This window comes from Protopterus annectens, chromosome 1.part1 (assembly GCF_019279795.1).
Source record: "Protopterus annectens isolate FY-2018-M chromosome 1.part1, PAN1.0, whole genome shotgun sequence".
Classification (NCBI taxonomy): Eukaryota; Metazoa; Chordata; order Ceratodontiformes; family Protopteridae; genus Protopterus; species Protopterus annectens.
Window position 1 is genome coordinate 1,849,553,447 of NC_056726.1, and position 19,665 is coordinate 1,849,573,111.

Consider the following 19,665-nt stretch of genomic DNA (forward strand, 5'->3'; position numbering starts at 1 on the left):
GGTCAATGTATCCTTCACCTGTGGACCAAACAATGATGATCCATCAAAGGGAGAATTGGTGAAGGACGCCTTGAAAGGGTCCGCAAAGTTGCATAGCCGCATCCAGGCGTGACATCGTAAGGCAACGCCTGTGCCTGCGGCTCTACTCGCCCCATCTGCTGCATATGAGACCAGCCGCATGGAGGAGTTAACGATGGAATTTAGGGTTGCCAACTGGGAGTTCATTGTGTCTTTGAACCCCTCAGCTGTAGGATCCTTCATCAGTTCACCCATATCCTTGAGTAAATCTCTTTGGAGATGAGTGAAGTGGCATAAGTAGTTCAGCGACCGCATTGAAAAGGTCGCTGATGAGAACATCCGCTTGCCGTACCTGTCCATGGTCCTAGATTCCTTATTAGGAGGATGGACAGGAACCGAAGGATCAGCTAACTCCTTCTTTGTGGCCGCAGCCACCACCATGGCATCAACAGGGACACCTTTGGATAAAAACTCTTTGTCTCTGGGGGCAGTAATAAATTTGGATGGTCTCCTCGGGGTGGGTTCCACTGAGTCAGGAGCCGTCCAAGCCTTCCTTGCCACCACTTCCATAAGGGGGTCAAAGGGAGGGGACACCCAGGAGGTAGAAGGGCGAGAACCAAACACCTCAAGATACACTGACTCATCCTCCGAAGGGTTAAGGGCTGGCCAGTTCCCCCTCTGTTTCAGGATCTCAAGGATGTCAGCAAAGGAGACATCCTAGAGGGGGATCGAGGGGACCCTTCGGATTCCTCTAAGTCAGTGTCAGAGGTGATAGACTCAGGGGAGTCAATGTGCTTCCTCTTGCACTGCCTCTTCCTTGGGGTATCTCCTGCAGGGTCAGGAGAGGCCTCGGAAGAGGAGGAAATTCCCAATGGGAAATCTTGAGGAGTTGGCTCTCTGCGGTCTGAGACAAGGGGGTGAGTAGAAATCACCGCAGGCACTGTAGATGGAGGGGCTGAAGGAGCTGACTGTGGGACAGAACCTGGTTCTAGCACGCTCCGCATGACCTCGAAGGCACCCCTGTCAGGCAAGGCCCGAGGCCCCCACTCCGAAGAGACAAGGACCCCCACCGGCACCGACAGAGACGGCTCCAAAGCCGATGTTGGAGCCGAACTCACCAATGCCGAAGCTCCGAGAGGGAGAGCGGGGTCGGACAAGGGTCCGATGCCACTCGCCCCCTCGGAGCCGAAGAGGGAAGCCCAGCGCTGAGATCCCTCCAAAGAGGAGATCGGAGCAGATGACGGAGCCGAAATGGAAGGTATCGGATCTGATGCACCGACAGTCATGGCTCCGACAAGCCTTGGCTCCGAACTCAAAGGAATCGGAGGAGGAATGTTTTGGGGAATGGGAATAGCCACTGACTGGTGAGTCGGGCTATGCAGCATTTGGGCCAGTGCCTCGGACTTGAGAAGTCTACTCACTACCCTTTGCAAGTCATGGTCTGATAATCTGGAAGACCGTGAGGAATGAGTTTTGTGACTTCGTTCCGAAAGAAGAGGGGATCCTGGCGCCGAGTGCACGGATCCGATAGAGGGGGATCTGGACCTCTTTCTCGACTGTGGCTCCGATAAGGGTATCAGAGCCGACAAAGTTTTATCAGCCTCGGCTCCCGCCGGAGCCGAGGTAACAGTATGAGGCTTACAAACATCGGCTCCAGCCGGAGCCGATGTCGAAGCCAACTTAGACTTCTCAGCAGTCGACTCAGGAGCAGAAGCCGACTGCTTGGAAGTTCTTGAAGGCTTCCCCGACACAGATTGAGTCGGGGGGCCTTCAGGCTTTAATAAGCCCCGCAAGATAAGCTTATTCTTGCGTTCCTGCAGGACTCTAGGGCTAAACCCATGACAAAAAGCATAAGAGTCCTGCAGGTGCAAAGGCCCCAGGCAATACACACAAGAAGTGTGACCGTCTGTCAGAGACATTTTCTGACAGCACGAGTCACACTTCTTGAAGCCTGAGACCTTGTCTTTAGACATAGTACGAAAAGAGAGCCTAACACACACAAACACACTCCAGACACTCTCTTTAGAAAAAATATTAAAATAAATTATTAATGTTAATCCACAAACACACACACAAGCCCTTACAACACTTAATCTAATAAAGGACTAGGGTGAGGGAAGGGCCGAAGGCCTAGAACAAGGGAAAAAAGGGAAAGGGGCTCGACAAACAGGGGTCGATTTATCTAAAACTTTAAAATTAAACTAAAGGATATGTATCAAAAACTAAAAAGGGGTTATTAGAAGTACCAAAAGGTAAATTTGAACTAACCTGCCTGAGCCGGTAGAAAAGCGCACCTCGTCAGCTATAGCGGCAAACGAGATCTGGGTAGTTACCGCCTAGCATTGTGGGATATAGGGGAGCCTCGAGCCGGTGGAATTAGCTCTCGAGCTTTAGTATTGGCCGAGTCGGAGCCGAGGATTGGCTCCGAACCCATCCAGCAAGAATGAAGGCGAGATTGACAACTTAACATCCTTTATTTTAAGTTAACTCAAGTCAGTGAGTGTGGGTGTCACTTTGGGACCTTTTTCCTATTAGAATGGTAAAACTTCAGTATTTGAAAATGTACACAGTTTTGTGTGTTAGTGTTGGGGGTACTAGAGGTTTTTTTTAGGGCTTTCAATAAAACAAAAGGTTTTGTAAGATGTAACATAGGCTCAAATGGATATGACAAGAAGCAACTATATAAAAGTTCAACCTGTCAAACAGTGTATGCATGTAACACAAAAGCTGGAACTACACATTTAACAAAAAAGCTGTTATATATAAAAGGTGGTAATAATAACTTTTTTAATGCAGTGTTGCTTTAATGTCTTTAAATGTCAACGGTCTCACAGATAAATACAAAAAAGAAAGAGTAGTGCAAATGTAAACTGCAAATAGCTATGTTACAAGCAACACACGTAGAAAGAACTGAACATGTGAATTTGATAAAGAAAGATTTTCAGGATGGTTATTTAACAGAGTACCTGGGAAAAATGAAAAGAGAGGAGTATTTATATTAATTACAACAGGAGCTCCAATAGTGATATAAGAGAATAAAAAAAGATAATAATGTCTGATTTGTAGTGCTAAGGGCTACTGGCAAGAGAGGAGTATTACACTGGCATGTATTTGTATTCCTCCTAAAACTGCTATAATGGAGCTTAATACAATTCTGGGAGAAGTAATCAGTTTTCAGCAAGGAATATTACTTGTAGGCAGAGACTGGAATGTGATTTGCAACAGTGAATATGTGTCCATAGGGCCCAGAATGGAAAGTATAATAAAGGAGAGTAGATTTTTGAAGAAATTTATGAAAATATTTGGCATGGAAGATGTGAATTCACTAACAGGAGTTCAGAGTGAATTTACATATTGTTTTCCAACATATAAAACCTGGGCTAGGCTAAACAGTTTACACTTCACAGGAACATGTGCATTTAATTCAAGGTCTTCATATGCACCCAATAAATATTTCAGATCATGCACCAATAACAACTAAAATAAAAACACAGGGTAATGAAATAAAAATGAGACACTGGCACTTTCCCAACTATCTGTTGAAAAGAGAAGAATTTAAGAAATGGGTAGCCGAGATTATTCAGGATCTATTAGAGAGGACAGAAATTTATTCTGAAAATATAGCTAGGGCGTGGGATAAAATTAAGGTGGAGTTTTAAAATATGGCGGAAATAAAAGGATGGTTAAGAAGTTATGAATTATTTAGAGGGACTGACAAATGTTAAATTACTGAAGAATAGGGGGAATCTCACAGAACAAGAATAGGATCAACTACAGAATGGTAAGCACAAACTAAGGGATTATCTCAATGATATGCACAAGTTTAGAAAGATTGTTGCTAAGCAACTGTTTTTTGATAATAACAGTAGAGCACAAAAACTCTTAGCACAAAGACTCAGGCAACAGAAAGTAGAAAGGGCTGCCACCGAACTTAGGGAGCCTGTAATAAGAAAGATAACGAGATCCTGTACATGTGTTAGAAATATTTTGGAAATTCTATGAAAGTCTGCATAAAGCAGAGAAATATGGAAATCAAGTAAAGATAGAAATGGAAATGTTTATGGAAGAATTTAATATATCAATGTTAGAGAAAGATGAGGCTCAATTATTAACAATTAGGACAGGAAGAGATGAGATAAAAATTGTGATATATAACCAATCTGCAGGAAAGTCCCCAGGAATAGATGGTATTCCTGTGGAAGTTTGGAAGCTAGGAGGGAAAAGACTGATAAAGATCTGGAAGGTTTTGTTTAACAGTATTTTAAGATGAGGAGAAGTACCAACATCCTGGAAGAAAGCAGTGGTAGCTGTAGTACCTAAAGAGGGGAAAGATCCTTTAGACCCAGCTTCATATACTAAATCATGACTATAAAGTGTTCATGTCTATAATGGCCAACTAATGACAAACGTAATGCCAAAATTGATAGATAAGGAGCAATGTGGTTTTGTGGAGGGGAGGCAGACATTTGACATTAACAGAAACTGATGAAAAAGATGGAAGCAGAAGGTAAGAAGACACCATTGTTGTTGGTGGGTCTTGATGCAGAGAAAGCATCTGTCAGAGTAAGCTGGGACTTTATGAGCAGGGCAGTGAAAGCATTTGCATTTCCTGAAAAAATATATAAGGTTGATTAGGAGGATATATAAGGGCTTGAAGGTGAAAATTAAAGTGGGTGGGGTCCTCTTTGAAAATTTCTGCTTGAGCAGAAGAACCAGGTAGGGGTATCCTCTTTCCCCTTTGAGATATAAGTAGTCAAAATCTTTTTAGCCCCTTTCGTCTTATACACAGAGGAGAAGTTGTGGATAGCAATTGATAAAGAGCTGAAGGACTTTACCTATGAGGGGAAGACAGCAAGAGTCAAGTGGGACAAGCTGATTCTTCCAGTAGAACAGGGCAGATTGTGATTACCCAATTTGAAGGGGTATTTCAAAGCTACATGGTTAAAGCTCTTGTACACAGCACGAGCAAAAAAAAAAACTATAATTCAAAGTGGAAAGGGATGATGTTGAAACGGGGAAAGCTCAAGAAACAAGTAGAGACTGTGAATTTGGATGCAGGCCTTTAAGCAGAATAACAATAATCATACAGAATATTATATCCATAAAGCAGCAGAAAGTATGGTTAAGAACTAAGCCATCTTGAGAATTGAAAAAGGAAATACTGCCGATAGAGATGACTGTAATTAGGGATATAGGCAATAGGCAAGAGGGGACTGGAATTTATTGGAGAAAACTGGCAAAGGAACCAAGGTATTGGGAGCAAATAACTAGAGAGGAAAAGGTAATAGAATGGGAAGAGGCCAAGAGTTTATTTTTTATGCAGGTTAGAGGCTGCCTTCCCCATCAAGGATTGATATCAGAGTATAGGCAAAGAGAAAGAAATAGGGGGGATACTACATGAATGACCAGTACTGGTAGAGTTTTTATTAATCTAGAACAGAAGCTGCCATTAAAAAAGGAATAATTAGTAAAGCATATACAATATTGCATGATAACTATAAGAATCAATCAGAGGAGGTTAGAAAGGATTAGGAAAGAGAGACTGGATAAGTAATTCACAAAGAAACAATGGGAGAATATATGTATGTACCCCAAATATGCAACAAAATCTAGAAGATTTACGATTTTTGCTTAGAAATTTTTACATAGATATTTTTATACCTCAAGTAGACTCCAGAGAATTCCTCTTCCGGTAGATGGCAGATGTTGGAGGTGTGACTAGGAGTGTGGTGGGTTGGTGGATTAGTGTGACGATGGAGATGATTTTTCTGAGCTACAATACAGAATCAGAATTGCCTAGACATGGTAAGGTCTTGCTATGTCTAATGGTAGTTGCCAAAAAAAAGCAATTACTAGAAAATGGGAATCAGAATCTAAATCAAAGAACTGAACATAGTAACAGAGATAAAACAAATGGAATTGAGAGCTTTAGAAAAGGGTAGGAGCAAACTACATATGAAAATGGGAATTGTGGGAAAATACATACAGGGGAGGAATGACGTTTAAAAGAAGGACTTAAATGAGCTATGTAATGTTTGACTAAAAATGATTGGGTAGATTATAAGTGATGTATAATGTTTGCAAATGGGAGTGTGTTAGTATTGTTTGTCATGTAAAATGCTTGCAACCAAGATTTTGTCGGTGTGGCTCCTTTTCATTTATATAAATGTGAGACTGCTTATGTAGTAAGTAATGGTTTAATAACTGTTTTTTGTTTAAAAAAAAGGAGCAAGAATTGAATAATTTATGTAATGTTGCTTAGGTTACATGTTATATAGCAATATATGTGAAGTATAATGTTTGTTAATTTTAATTTAATAGAATTTGATTACTTTTGTATAAATGTAAATTTGCCTGTGTCACAAGTGATAATTCAATAAAGGTGTTTAAAAAATACAGTATATTCCTTTCAGTTTCTCAGGTACAGTAGAAAATTTCAGGTTTTCACTGTGGGCTCTTTCCTCTAATGCTATCATTTTTAAAAACAGTTCTTCTTGAGCAATCTCATACTCAGCCAGCCTTTTCTTCTTTTTGACCTCTGATTTTTGCAACTGTATCAGTTCATCCAAATAACTGTTCAAAGCTTCTTCCATTTTTTCCAGCCTTTTGTTATTTGAGTTGATATACTCCTTCAGTCTTTCACTTATTTTAATCAGCTCTGAGCATATTTGATTTATTTTTCCTCTAAATTACTGGAAGCAATCTCTTGTACCAATATTGGAGCATGAACTGCTTTTTGCTGAACAGCTGCAGGATTCTTCCCATTCATTGTTTTTCTTATTGATTTTCTTTCAGACTCTCTAAGTTTCTTCTTTGCTGGCATCCAATCAGTATACTTAGTAGCCAGTAACTGAATTTTACTAAAAATGGCAGAATTACTAGCCCTTATGTCTCAGTTTCTTTTTTCACACTGGAAGAGCTGAAAATAAGCTGTTGATTTGTGCAGCCATCTTGGAAGTCCGAGAAACATTTCTTTATAATAAAAGGGTGATGTGTCATACTTAGTATGTGAAGCTGTATATGCTGTATAGCTTTACAAGTATAAGTAGTCTAAATAGTGAGCCATATGACTGGGAGGGATTCAGGACTCAGGAGATCATAGGTCATAGGAGAGTACTAGGATATGGATCAGGAGGTCATTTTAAGCCTAGCTATTTCATCTGAATGTAATACCATAGAAATGCTAGTCAACACACAAGACTGAATTTAATGATGACTGCCCATGTCTAAGAGGGTTGTGGGCTCTGTATCCCCGGTAAGAATTTATGGTGCCCCATCCACTCATCCAGGTTCCTTTTGAACAATGTCACAGAGGTGCTCTGTTTCACTGTTGAATTGTTAGCCTTAGGGTATTGTTGTTGATTTGATAGTGTGAGGGGACACTGTTTGAGCTGAAGGGAATGATGATGCATTTCTTTGTATTCAGTTTGAGACTGTGACTAATACACCAGTCGCTGGTCTGCATGAGACCCTCCTGGATTACACTAATGTTATTTGAGAATTCAATCATTGCACCTAGTTTGCAGTCATCTGCAAACCTGGTCAGCCACAACCCCTCAGTTTTGACCTGAACTTCTGAGAAGTATATACCAAACACTGACCTCTGTGGCACCCCACTGGTAACAGGTCTGCTGACTGATGTTGAGTCACCCATTTCTATAGTGTGTGTCCAGTTTGAGAGCCAGTTGGCAACCGATTTTACAACAAAGGGGTTTACATTCTAAGTTTATCTGGAATGCCTGAATTTGGGATTGTGCTGAAAACCTTTGGCAGGTCAAGGTATGCTGTGTGGACAGATTTGCCCTCATCAATGGCCTTGATCACATTTTCAAAGAAATCCACCAGATTTAAAAGGCAGGATCTGCCCTTCATGAAGCCGAATTGGGTAGGATACAGGATTTGGAAGTCACTTATGTTTTTATTTATGAGGTCCATAATGACATGTTCCACGGCCTTACAGATGAGGCTGGTCAAGCTTATGGGTCTGTAATTCCCCAGGTCTATTGCTAGGTCACCTTTGTGGAGGGTAATAACTGTTGCTGTATTCCATTCTGCAAGAACAAAGCCTGTGGTTAAGCTATGATTGAAAAGGGTGTTTAGTGGTCATGTTACTTCATGTTTTAGCCTGTTTAGAAGACAGCCTGGGATGTCGTCTGGGCCCGTACAGGCTGTTTTTTTTTGCCTTGGATGAGGTTTGAGGAACTGCTCTTTAGACATGGGGGGGGGGCTAGTTTGGGGGAAGGTTTGTTGTAAGTTAGGAGGGGATAAGGGAGTGAAATTTTCACCAAACCTATCCACTAGCAGGTTTGCTATCTCTGTGGGGTCAGTGTGTGTGATACCATTGGCCACTAGTTCTGCACATGCTTGGGTCCTACCATTTAGGTTATGTACGTAGCTATAAATGGCCTTATGGTTATCCTTGGCTGTACTTGCTAAGTTTCTATTAAAGAATCCCTTGGAGGATTTCACAAGTTGCCTTATTTGCCTGTTGAGGCAGGGGAGGGTGCTTTTCCATTGTTGGGGCCTTGCCTTCGTTTACTTGGACAGCAACTTTCTGTATTTACTGTAAAGTTTGTTGATGCTGGATGTCCATCACAGCAGCTTGTTTTTACTTGGGGCTCTGGCTTTGATTCTTTCTGGCATGGCCAAGTTTATACACTTATGCAAATGATTGTACAGGGCTTTAGTGTAAGCCTTGGCATAGCTACCACTCCCAGCTTGGGGTGGGGCTTGGAATGCATTTATACCTTCACCTAGGAGGGTATAGTTTGCCTTGGTGAAGCATTTTAGTCTGATTTCACCCTTTGTGAGTTCTGGTGCTAGTGTCAGCTCGAAGGTGACTGATATGTGGTCAGTTTTAACTAACGAGGGTCTGACAGTCGTGACAGTGCATCTCTCTGACAAGTTGGTGAGGACTAGATCCAGAATGTTTGTTCCCCTTGTTAGGGTATGGACAATTTGTTCCAGGGCATTTGAACTAACAAAGTCAAGGAACTTTTGGGCTACTGAGTTACGGGCAGAGTAGGTTTCCCAGTGGATGGGGGGATAACTGAAATCCCCCATAACCAGTGTGTTCAGTAAAATTTGGATCATCTCCAAGTTGATCAAGTAGGCTTCATGGGTGTTGTGACCCATGGAGTGGGATCTATAACTTGTTATGACTTGAATGGGGATCTTACCCACCATAACCTGGATCTGGAGTAACTCCATGGAGTTGTCCAGTCTAACTAGACAGGAGGTGAATTTATCTCTAATATAGACTGAAACAACGCCTCCTTTGGTTTTCACACATTCATTTTGTGGTCTAATGGTGTCTAATGGTGTGAAAGGCACTGTAGCCTTGCAAGCCCGGGGTACTCTCTGAGTAGTATTGGGAGATTGTGTGTATATGGGGGGGGGGGGCATCCCATACTGGAAGGGGTACAGTGAGCTTTCCTCACTTTCAAAAAATAAACTTTAAAGGAGAACAGCAATTTCCAGTATTCACTGTTCTCCTGCATTTTAATAGTTTTTTTGTAATTCCAGAGCTCATACTTATGAGTCTCAGAATTACAATAATGGAACCATTCTAATATATATTTGTAAATAACATACATAGTTTGATTAACTTACTTTATATAACTCAGTATAATTCTTTCTAAATTTCAACATATATTACTTCATAATTTGTGTGGTACGGAAATATACTCTATCATTTACCACATACAACGACATATAATTCTAAGGCACAGACCAGGTGCAATTCTTTAGCTTATGCCAAGCACGTTTATAAAGTTCAACATCTAAGTAAAATGCTACTTGTTTTAATACCTCCACTACATGAATATGCATTTGATCACATGCAGTGTGCACTATAACAAGCTATGGGAATTTCCAATGCAATGCCTTTTTCCACATTAGACTTGCAGAAACTAATATCCCCAAGGGGTCACTTCATTAGTACTAATGTTAATATACTGTAGGTGTAACACATAAAATTGCTAAACTTTATATTGCTATTGTAAATTACTGATGCTCATATTCTGCTGTTAGTATTTTCATTATATTTGTAACAATGTTCACATTCTGGTGTCTGTTAATGACACTTATATTTTACCATTTGTTGTGTTGTTATACTTGTAATAACTTCTATTTTCCGATGTCTGTTTTTTTTCACCGTATTTGCCTAAAAGGGTCCTTGGACCAGTTCACTTACCAGGTTAACCAAAGATAGTAAATAATTAAATGTCTTATAATGAAAGGAAGACTACATTAAGCCAGTAGCTAAATAAGACATAATTTGGTGGGAGCGTCTTGGTTAAGTACTGCAGATGTCTACCTTTGTGTTAAATGGATTTGATATGTTTACAGACAGCTGCTAAAATAAATACCAACAAACCTACTTCTAGGATCTTACCTTCTGGCAAGCCTACGATCAGAAAAGAGAATTTTGGTACATTGAATAAAAACCTCAAGTTTTGGGAGATGAATACTAGTACTCTCCTCTTTTGGGAGATGAATACTAGTACTCTCCTCAGAACTAGAGTAGGAAATGGAGGACTTATGTTTTATTCCAGATGTTTTGTTGCCTTCTTTGATGAATCATTATTTCTGACTTTAACCACCTTACCATTTGTTTCCTGTTTGCAATAAAACTATCTGCTAGCCATCTTTTAAAATAAGTTGAAAGATATAACAATGAATGAAAGCAGTCACTTGTGGAAATCTAGGAGAAAGGCTACAGTTGTATGAGAACTGATCATAACAGCAGATGTTCAAATAGATCACTGCTGCAGTACTGCTGACAACTGGGAATTATCCTGCCAAGGTTACCGATCATCCAGACAGTCTACCAAAGCTTAGGCACCTTCCTCTCATGCTGTATGTCTGACCTAAGAACTATGCACAATCTAGCACAATAACAGTTCAATATCTTATTGAAGTTTTCATCAAACATATCCAGAAAAGACAACAAACATTCAATAAGCAACAGTTATTGTTCAGGTAAAAGCAATCTAGCTTTGATGTGGGAAACAAGGCACTGAAAGCTGCAAAAAGAACTGAAGACAGTTCATTGCAATGCTGACTATGTATCAATGCCTCAAGCATCAACCAATGGTTCAATGGCAACAGGAAAACAAAGGCCTTCACAGAGACATGGAAACTGGTGATAAAAAGGCTGGCTGGGAAAGAAGAATACATATAAATGGTAAACCCAGTTTTTATGATGATTTATTTTTGTAGTTACCCTCCCTGAAAAAGATCAGTTAACTGGTTGGTTTTGCAGTGCCATTTTCAGATGTTTCACACAACAATGGCTCAAATGACTGTCTATATATCTGTCTCTTCCTAAGCCCTTAGTATAACCCAAACTTGCAGCCCATTATTGTGAAAATCAAAAAAATTATTTTTTCCACTGCATGATGTCACTAAAAGTCAGCCTTAATTTTCTATAGTTCAGAAGGGTGACTAAAGATTTTTTTTTATTTTGTACAGCACACAATGAATTTTGTTAGCTTACAAGCTTCTCACCTTACCTCCATTCATCCATCTATAACCCTTTTTTCCCCATTATTGCACATGAGGTAAGCGTGTCACTTCAACAATGATAAATCATCTAGAGCCAAGGTTTACACTTCTCACCTTACCTGTTATTTCATAATTTCTAAGAAACTATGCTATGTATTTATGCAAAGTTTCCTACCGTGTAAAACAGAGTGATAGCTGTTTGTGCAAAGTTAGCTTCATACCTTGTCTCTGCCCTCGTTTAGCAGGTCCTCTAGTTCACAGAAACTGAAGCTAGCCACTGTGATAAAATCACTCATGACAGGTAAAAATCTGTCACCTGGTTCCTGAATTCGACTTCTCTGGTATTCCAACTCCTAAAAACAGTAAAAAGAAGTATACAACTTAACATAGCAAATAATTAAGCAAATTGGGAAACTAACTGAAATGAGGTATCTAGGGTATAAACAAGTGCAACATGCACTAGATGAAAAAAATACAACTTCTTCATGTCTACTAGAGGAAGTATTTTAACCCTAAAACTGTAGCTGCAGAAATGTGAAAGTAACGTTAATTTCTAACAGTTACTACCACATTTTAACTCACCCTTTCATTGCTTCAGTCCTGATCAGAATTTAATGTGAACACAAAATACAGGTACATAGTATTACCACAACAAATTAACATCAGTCGCTTTTACAGTACAAAGAACAAATTTTGTTTTTAGTCACCCCAACAATTCACAACAGGTCATACATACATCTGTATTTATGCAAGGCAGGGGTGCTCCATCCATGTAGGCAAAAGGGTCCAGAGTGTGCAAAGCCAGCTTTACTCTCAGTCTGTCATAAACACTGTTAGAGCACAATATATTTACAGGGGAATTGTCCAGTGCCATGGACACATTTTTCCTAATTACTATACATAACACCTTGGGTCTCCACTGAAAAGAGTCCAATGACCAAATTGAACTAACCTGGTCAACAAAATATAAATACATAAAATATGTTTGTTTTATAAAAAAGTCTATTTCTAAAGGACACACTTGTGTTTCTATTTTACCACTGATGGAGAAGACAGAAGAAAACATGTGCACTCTATTGCTCATATGCATGACTGTGTGTGTAGCTTCTATGACATAATATAACCTTGGGATACATTTTATGCCACTAATACTATAGTTCTGTACAATGTGTTTCTTTGTTGACTTTACTGTCTAGTAGCTACATCTATGATGAACTAGATTTAGAACAGTAAGCGCACAGCCTTTTTCAAATATTTAGTTATTCATGTTATTATGTGCTTTCTGCTTCTTATCAGTTTGGTATTAGAAGCAAGACCCAAATTAGTTTGGGATATCCCTACATCTGTCTTCTTATGGAATACATTTTGCATTGCATATCTCTCAACTGTCCAGAATTTCACCTCATATTTTTGGTTTGTTCCTCATAAAATCTGTGGTTTTCTGGTAAATCATTGAAGAATGTGGTCATTAAATAATCGGAACAGTTAGAAGGCTCACATAATCCAGCAGAACAGAGCACCACTAATAGCAGTGTTTTCAAAGAAAAAGTCTAAGAGTTGAATCTCCCAAGGACCTCTTTATAAAAGACTTTTAAAACAAAAATACCAGCTAAGTAACATTTAAAAAAACAAAGTAATCCTGCTTAATACGGTTAATCTCTTTCATATCTCATAGATATGAGACTTCATCACAACTGTTGATAAAGCAATTAAAGGCTTTTATATAATTTATTTAAAACAGTCATTTGATACTGGATTAATTTAAAAATTAAAGAGACAGTACCACAAATCACTGGTCACAAACATCAAATACAAAACATTCACAGGACATTAACATTTCATCCATTAAAGTATACAAACAGAAAAAACTTGATCAACAAGAACTTTACACTTAAAAAGCTACATTAACAATACAATAAATGGTTGTTTGCAGAGACTGTGCGTCTGAGCACATGTTTCAGGCCATCTTAGTTTAGCAAAAATCATTTTGCATTTCAGTGAGAGTGTAATGTTTATGGTCATTGGCTGATTTGGGTTACCTGGACTACGGCTTGGAGTAAGCACCTCAATGGTTCTTTCGAGCTTTTTTTAAAGTTGTTTCAAGTTTCAACTTTCTGCTACTTAAAAGGTTACCTTGTGAGTGTTTCTGCCATTTCACACAGAGCTAATCGGAGGAAGGGCACTGAGCAAAACTCTGATCTGTGATATATAACTTTAAGTATCCTGTTTTTTGCTTATTTTTACTATTTATTGCTTATAGATATTTATAGCACTTTTATTGTCTGTGCATACTTTTTACTGAATTTTATAGCTATAAACTAATCTGCACGGTTGTACTAAAACTTTCTGCCTCACAGGGCCTGATAAATAAGGTTTTTACTGTCACACTGTTTGTAAATCTTTTCTAGCTAGTGTTTGTTCTGATTTCCTGCCAAGGAGTGTATTATATAACTGGTTTGTTTGCAGCTAAAAGCATTCTCTAGAGTCTCATTGCTCCTTTATCTAGTTGATACTTTCATTTAAAGGCTCACTGCTGTTTTTCTGCTGTGATAAACACTTATGTAGTGTTTTCTGCCTAAGTAGTGTTAGGTAGTAGCTGGAGCACTGTCCATACTCAGGCTTGTCTTCTGGGCCTAGTTGGTTGTTTGCAGAGGCTGTGTGTCTAAGCATATGTTCCAGGAAATCTTAGTTTAGCAAAAAACATTTTGCATTTCAGTGAGAGTGTAAATTTTATGGTCATTGGCTGATTGGGGTTACCTGGACTTCGGCTTGGAGTAAGCACCTCATTGGTTCTTTCAAGCTTTTTTTTAAGTTGTTTCAAGTTTCAACTTTCTGTTACTTAAGAGGTTACCTTGTGAGTGTTTCTGCCATTTTACACAGAGCTAATCGGAGGAAGGGCACTGAGCAAAACTCTGATCTGTGATATATAACTTTAAGTATCCTGTTTTTTGCATATTTTTACTAGTTATTGCTTATAGATATTTATAGCACTTCTATTTTCTGCTGCATACTTTTTTACTGTATTTTATAGCTATAAACTAATCTGCACAGTTGTACTAAAATTTTCTGCCTCACAGGGCCGGATGAATAAGGTTTTTACTGTCACACTGTTTGTAAATCTTTTCTAGTTAGTTTTTGTTCTGATTTCCTGCCAAGGAGTGTATCATATGACTGGTTTAGTTTTCCACCCTTCCTCCCTATTGGTATCCTGTTCTTATACTAGGTGGCTTTGCAGTTGCCTGCCCCTACTGTAAATTTGATCTGGGACACTCCTCCCAGTCTAGTGTCATTACCTCATTCTACCTAATACAGAGAGAACATTTGAGAAGGCCAACCCACTTAGTTTCTTAACCTTGAATTATCTTCTGCTCCTCCTCCTTCCCTTTCCACTTTACTAACAAAAAAAAAAAAAACTAAATTTTAAGCTTGTTCCCTGCCTTTCCTGTAACTAGTCTAGTCCAGATACAGATTTGCTGTATGCATGACTATTTGTAAGCTTCTGAGCCCCCCAAGCCTTTCTGTGTTGGAGGAAGCCTTCTAGCTTATCAGTGGGAGTGGTAAACACTAGGTAGCCTATTTACCACAAGAGGCGTGGTTTCTGGCCCAGAAATTGTAGTATACTGCTCGTTTGGGCAGTTTTTCCATCTCTTTCAACTTTCTGGTTTAAAAGCTTTTCCCCCTTTTTTGTAACTAGTCTAGTCCAGATACAGACTTGTTGTATCCAGGACTGTATGTAAGCTACTGAGCCTAGCAAGCCTTTCTTTGTTGGTGGGAAGCCTTGTAGCTTATCAGTGGACGTGGTAAGAACAAGGTAGCCTATCTACCCACAAGAGGAGTGGTTTCTGGCTCAGAAATTGTAGGTTACTGGCCATTTGGGCAGTTTTTCCATCTCTTTCAACTTTCTGGTTTAAAAGCTCGCATTTGTGCTTGTTTCCCGACTTTCCTGTAACTAGTCTAGTCCAGATAGAGATTTGCTGTATCCAGGACTGTTTGTAAACTTCTGAGCAGTGTCAAAGTCTGCTCTTCAATTTTTCCCTTAGAGCTACTAGTTCTCTTATCTCCTGCACTTTTATTACCTTATTAATCTAGCACTTTACCAGACTTCTTGTAGCAATTATTGCAGCACACAAAAGTGCTACCAGCACTAAACTTTCTACAAGGAAACAGCTCCAGTACTTACTATTAATGCTCAGCCCTCCAGGCATGTCTAAAGGTCAGTTCCCTTTGCTTTCTCCTATTAACCTGGTGAACTTGGGCATCCTGAAGCAATGTAGCAACTGCCTCATGTTCACGGACAACCCTCTCCTCTTACCTCCCAACACTCAGACTTGCGAGAGATGCATTTATACATCCAAATTGAAAGCCACGCACTCTCCAGCAAAGACCGGAATATCTGTTCAAGAGGAGAAGATCAACACTTGCACCACACCACATGGAACACATAGCCCTCTAGAACACACACCAGCACTGCCTTTACATAAAAAACACAAACCGCACACCAACCTTTGCGGAGGCTCAAAATAAAAATCTACCCAAACTGCAAAGACCTCCAAGGCAGAAATGCACTCGACCACCACGACACAACACTAATCATGAGACACATAACTCTCCTAAACAGTGTGCCACTCAACCAAAGCCCCTAAGGCAAAACAGCATGCCCAACACACTAGTCATAGGTGACTCGATAGTGAGGTACACTGATGTTCCACTCACTAGGCTGAATAAGGAGAAAGTAACAGTCAGCTGCCTGTCAGGTGCTAGGATCCGCCACATAACGCATGCACTCAAGTCCCTCAAAAACAGGTACAAATATGACAATGCCATTGTACATGTGGGTTTAAATGACCTGAGACATACCTCCCTGGACTACATAAAAAGAGACATGGAGGAGCTCTCGGATTATGGAGCCCAGGTGGGTAGGACCATAGCTCTGAGCAGCATCCTACCATCACCCAGAATGATACCACAGTACAAGTAGAAAATGAGTGATTTCAACAATTGGCTAAGTTTCTGGTGTCATTCTAAGGGGATACAGTATCTGTCTGACTAGGATGACATGATTGACAGACCTCAAAACTTTGCCAGAGATGACCTGCATCTGTCACCCCTGGGCTTCCGGATACTGGCCAAGGCTCTTGTCACCCCTATAGTGCTTTTTTTAGGTAGTGGTGTTCCAAAAACCAAATTACCACTGTAACAGCTACAGACAAATGCAATCTGAGGGTCATGCTGCTCAACGCTAGAAGTCTAAATCTCAAAATGCACTCGCTAGAAGCACTCCTTAAAATGGAGAACATTGGCATTTGTGCCATAACACAGACCTGGTTCAAGGCAGCAGAAAGCACCCCTGCACTACCAGGCTATAACTCATTCTACACCTTTCGGCCCCAGAACTTGGATCGAAGCTCAAAGGCAGTGGTGTTTCCATATTCATAAAGGATGCGCACACCTCCAGACTGGTAGCCCAACATAACACATCTGAGATACTTCAGGTGCAGCTAACATTGGGTAAGACAGCGATTCAGGTCATAGTGTGCTATAGGTCCCCAACCATTCCTAAGCACCCTGGAGAATATTAAAGTCAAACCTAACACTCTCATACTGGGTGACTTCAACTAACCCTCCATTAACTGGGAAAACTACTCGTACAAATACACTTGCCCAACATTTCCTGGAATTCATTAATTACAATGCACTGGACTAGCTCATTCTTACCCCCACTAGTGGTAGCAACATCCTTAATCTAGTCATTATTAACATGGGTGACCATTACTCTACACCAATAGTCAACTCCTCCCTGGTTAGATCCGACCACAAACTAATCATCTTGGAAATCCTCATCCCTCCCACCACCCCCACAAAGATAACCACCATGAAAAACTTCTCCAATGCTAACTTTGGGCTCCTAAAAACAGAGGTGGCTAACTTCACTGCACCCAGGCAAATGGAGGTCAGTCGCATGACCGCCGAATCATACACCAATGCACTGTACGAACACGTACACAAATGCATGGATCTCGCCATACCCACCAGTACCAAGACGCTCTCCTCCAAAAAAAGCAAGCCAATCTGGTGGCCCCCTGCCATAAACAAACTCTACAACAGAAGGAGAAAACTGGTGCGGAATAAGGTGAAGTCCCAAGACTGGAAAAACTCCCTTATCAGCCTAAACAAAAATTGAAATCAGTCATCAAATCCTCTAAAGCTAGCTATGAAAACACAATTGCAGCAGATAGTAAAGACAACCACAAGGCCTTCTATACAATACCCAGACTTGCTCTGAGCTACTGCACAATGGTACTTCCTATACTGCACCAACAGATATTGCCAATATACTGGCCGACAGATTCAGTGCCAATTTTAGCCCTCTCTTCCCCCCCAAGGGACCAGTCACAATACCAGTAGATTGCCAGGCACCCAATATTACTGCTGCACAAGTTAAAACAGCACTGTCCAAGTCCAAAAATACACCTTCTATGGGACCTGAAAATATCCCTGGCTGTGTTCTACATGAACTACAGAGTGAACTTGATACCTCACCTGTGAGCCCTGTTCAATCACAGCCTCACCTCAGGCTTTGTCCCTACTGAATGTGGCACTGCTACAGTCATCCCTCTCCACAAAGGAGGAGTGACTACAGACCCTGGGAACTATCACCCCATTAGCCTGACGAGTCTGACATGTAAATCTATGGAACGCATCATCATGGACCTAATAAACAAGGATATAGGGAATCTCCAAACTCTGGCTCCCACACAGTTTGGTTTTGTGAAGGGTAGATCATGCCTGCTCAACTTGGTGTGGATGAAGGCAAGGTGGTTCATACAGCCTACCTTGATCTGGCCAAGGCCTTTGATACCATTACCCACTCAAGAATCATAGAAAAACTCACTCAGATAGGCATCAACCCTTATATCACTAGGTGGGTTGTAAACTGGCTCACAGGTAGAATCCACAGTCTGAAAGTAGCTGACTCCAAGTCAGACTGCTGACAAGTCATGAGTGGAGTCCCACAGGGTTCGGTCCTGGGTCCTCTCCTGTTTGGTATCTACTTCTCTGAAGTCCAGGCCAACACGAAGGGACTCTGGCTGACAAAGTTCACAGATGATTGCAAGTTGGGAGCTATTATTAACTCCCCAAGTGATGTTGACATCCTACAGAAAGGCCTCATTAAGACCAACGACTGGTGTCAGAACCATGGCCTTAAGCTCAATGCCAAAAAATGTGTTGTCATCCCTTTTGGGAAAAAAACGGTTCCCATGAATTACCACATCGATGGTAGTCCACTGAACACAGAAGGCATTATAAGAGATCTGGGAACACAGGTTGACAGCAACCTCTCTTTTCACCACCACATTGCCACTGTGGTCAGAAAGTCCTTCTGTGTGGCACATTTCATTACTAAGGGTTTTGCATCCAAGAAGAAAGAGGTCATTGTCTCCTTCTACTCTTCTCTCATTAGGCCAATCATTGAGTACAATGCCCCATTTGGCATGTACCTCACTAAACACCTGCAACAACTGGAGAGGCTGCAAAAATACCTCACAAAGAGGATCCTAGACCTTAAACATTTGTCCTACATGGACAGACTAAAAAAACTCCAACTATTCTCTGTCTCATATCGCCTACTTGGAGGTGATCTCTGCTTGACTTACAAAGCTATGTCTGACCCAGCTCTGTTAATAAAGCTACAGCTGAAGAAATCCCAATCCCACCGCACCACATGCTCCAGAGACCTCAACCTCATTACCACAATCAAGAGAACATGCTGGAGGGACAGGTTCATAACCCAGAGACTGCCCATGCTATGGAATAGACTTCCCATACATGTCAAGCAGAGCCCCTCACTGGCCCTCTTCAAGAAAAATCTTGATGAGTGGATGGGAAACACAAAATTCACCCAAGAGATCACTCCAGTGGCTTTACTCGACAGAGCCACTGGGAACTAAGGTCGGATGGCACAATGCTGGGGTATCCTGTGGGCTAGGCTTTTAAAGGCTCCAGGGCCATTAGCCTAGTACACACCTATGAACCTATGAAATGTAATATTCAAAAATAAACCACTCTAAATTTTCCTTTGTTGATGAAACTTTAGAAATATTGTTTTAAAATACTTTATCTCAATAGAAACTTAAAAAG

At 40.6% G+C, this 19,665-nt stretch overlaps 1 protein-coding gene across 3 annotated transcripts in view; it reads right to left on the reverse strand.

The window, feature by feature from the left end:
- DAAM2 (dishevelled associated activator of morphogenesis 2) overlaps window positions 1-19,665 on the reverse strand; it is a 3,932,565-nt gene that overhangs the window by 520,331 nt on the left and 3,392,569 nt on the right. For all 3 annotated transcript variants that reach the window (XM_044084849.1, XM_044084851.1, XM_044084855.1), the window contains exon 23: window positions 11,748-11,879. In XM_044084849.1, coding sequence (XP_043940784.1) covers window positions 11,748-11,879 — 132 coding nt within the window. The remainder of the gene's footprint in view (window positions 1-11,747; window positions 11,880-19,665) is intronic.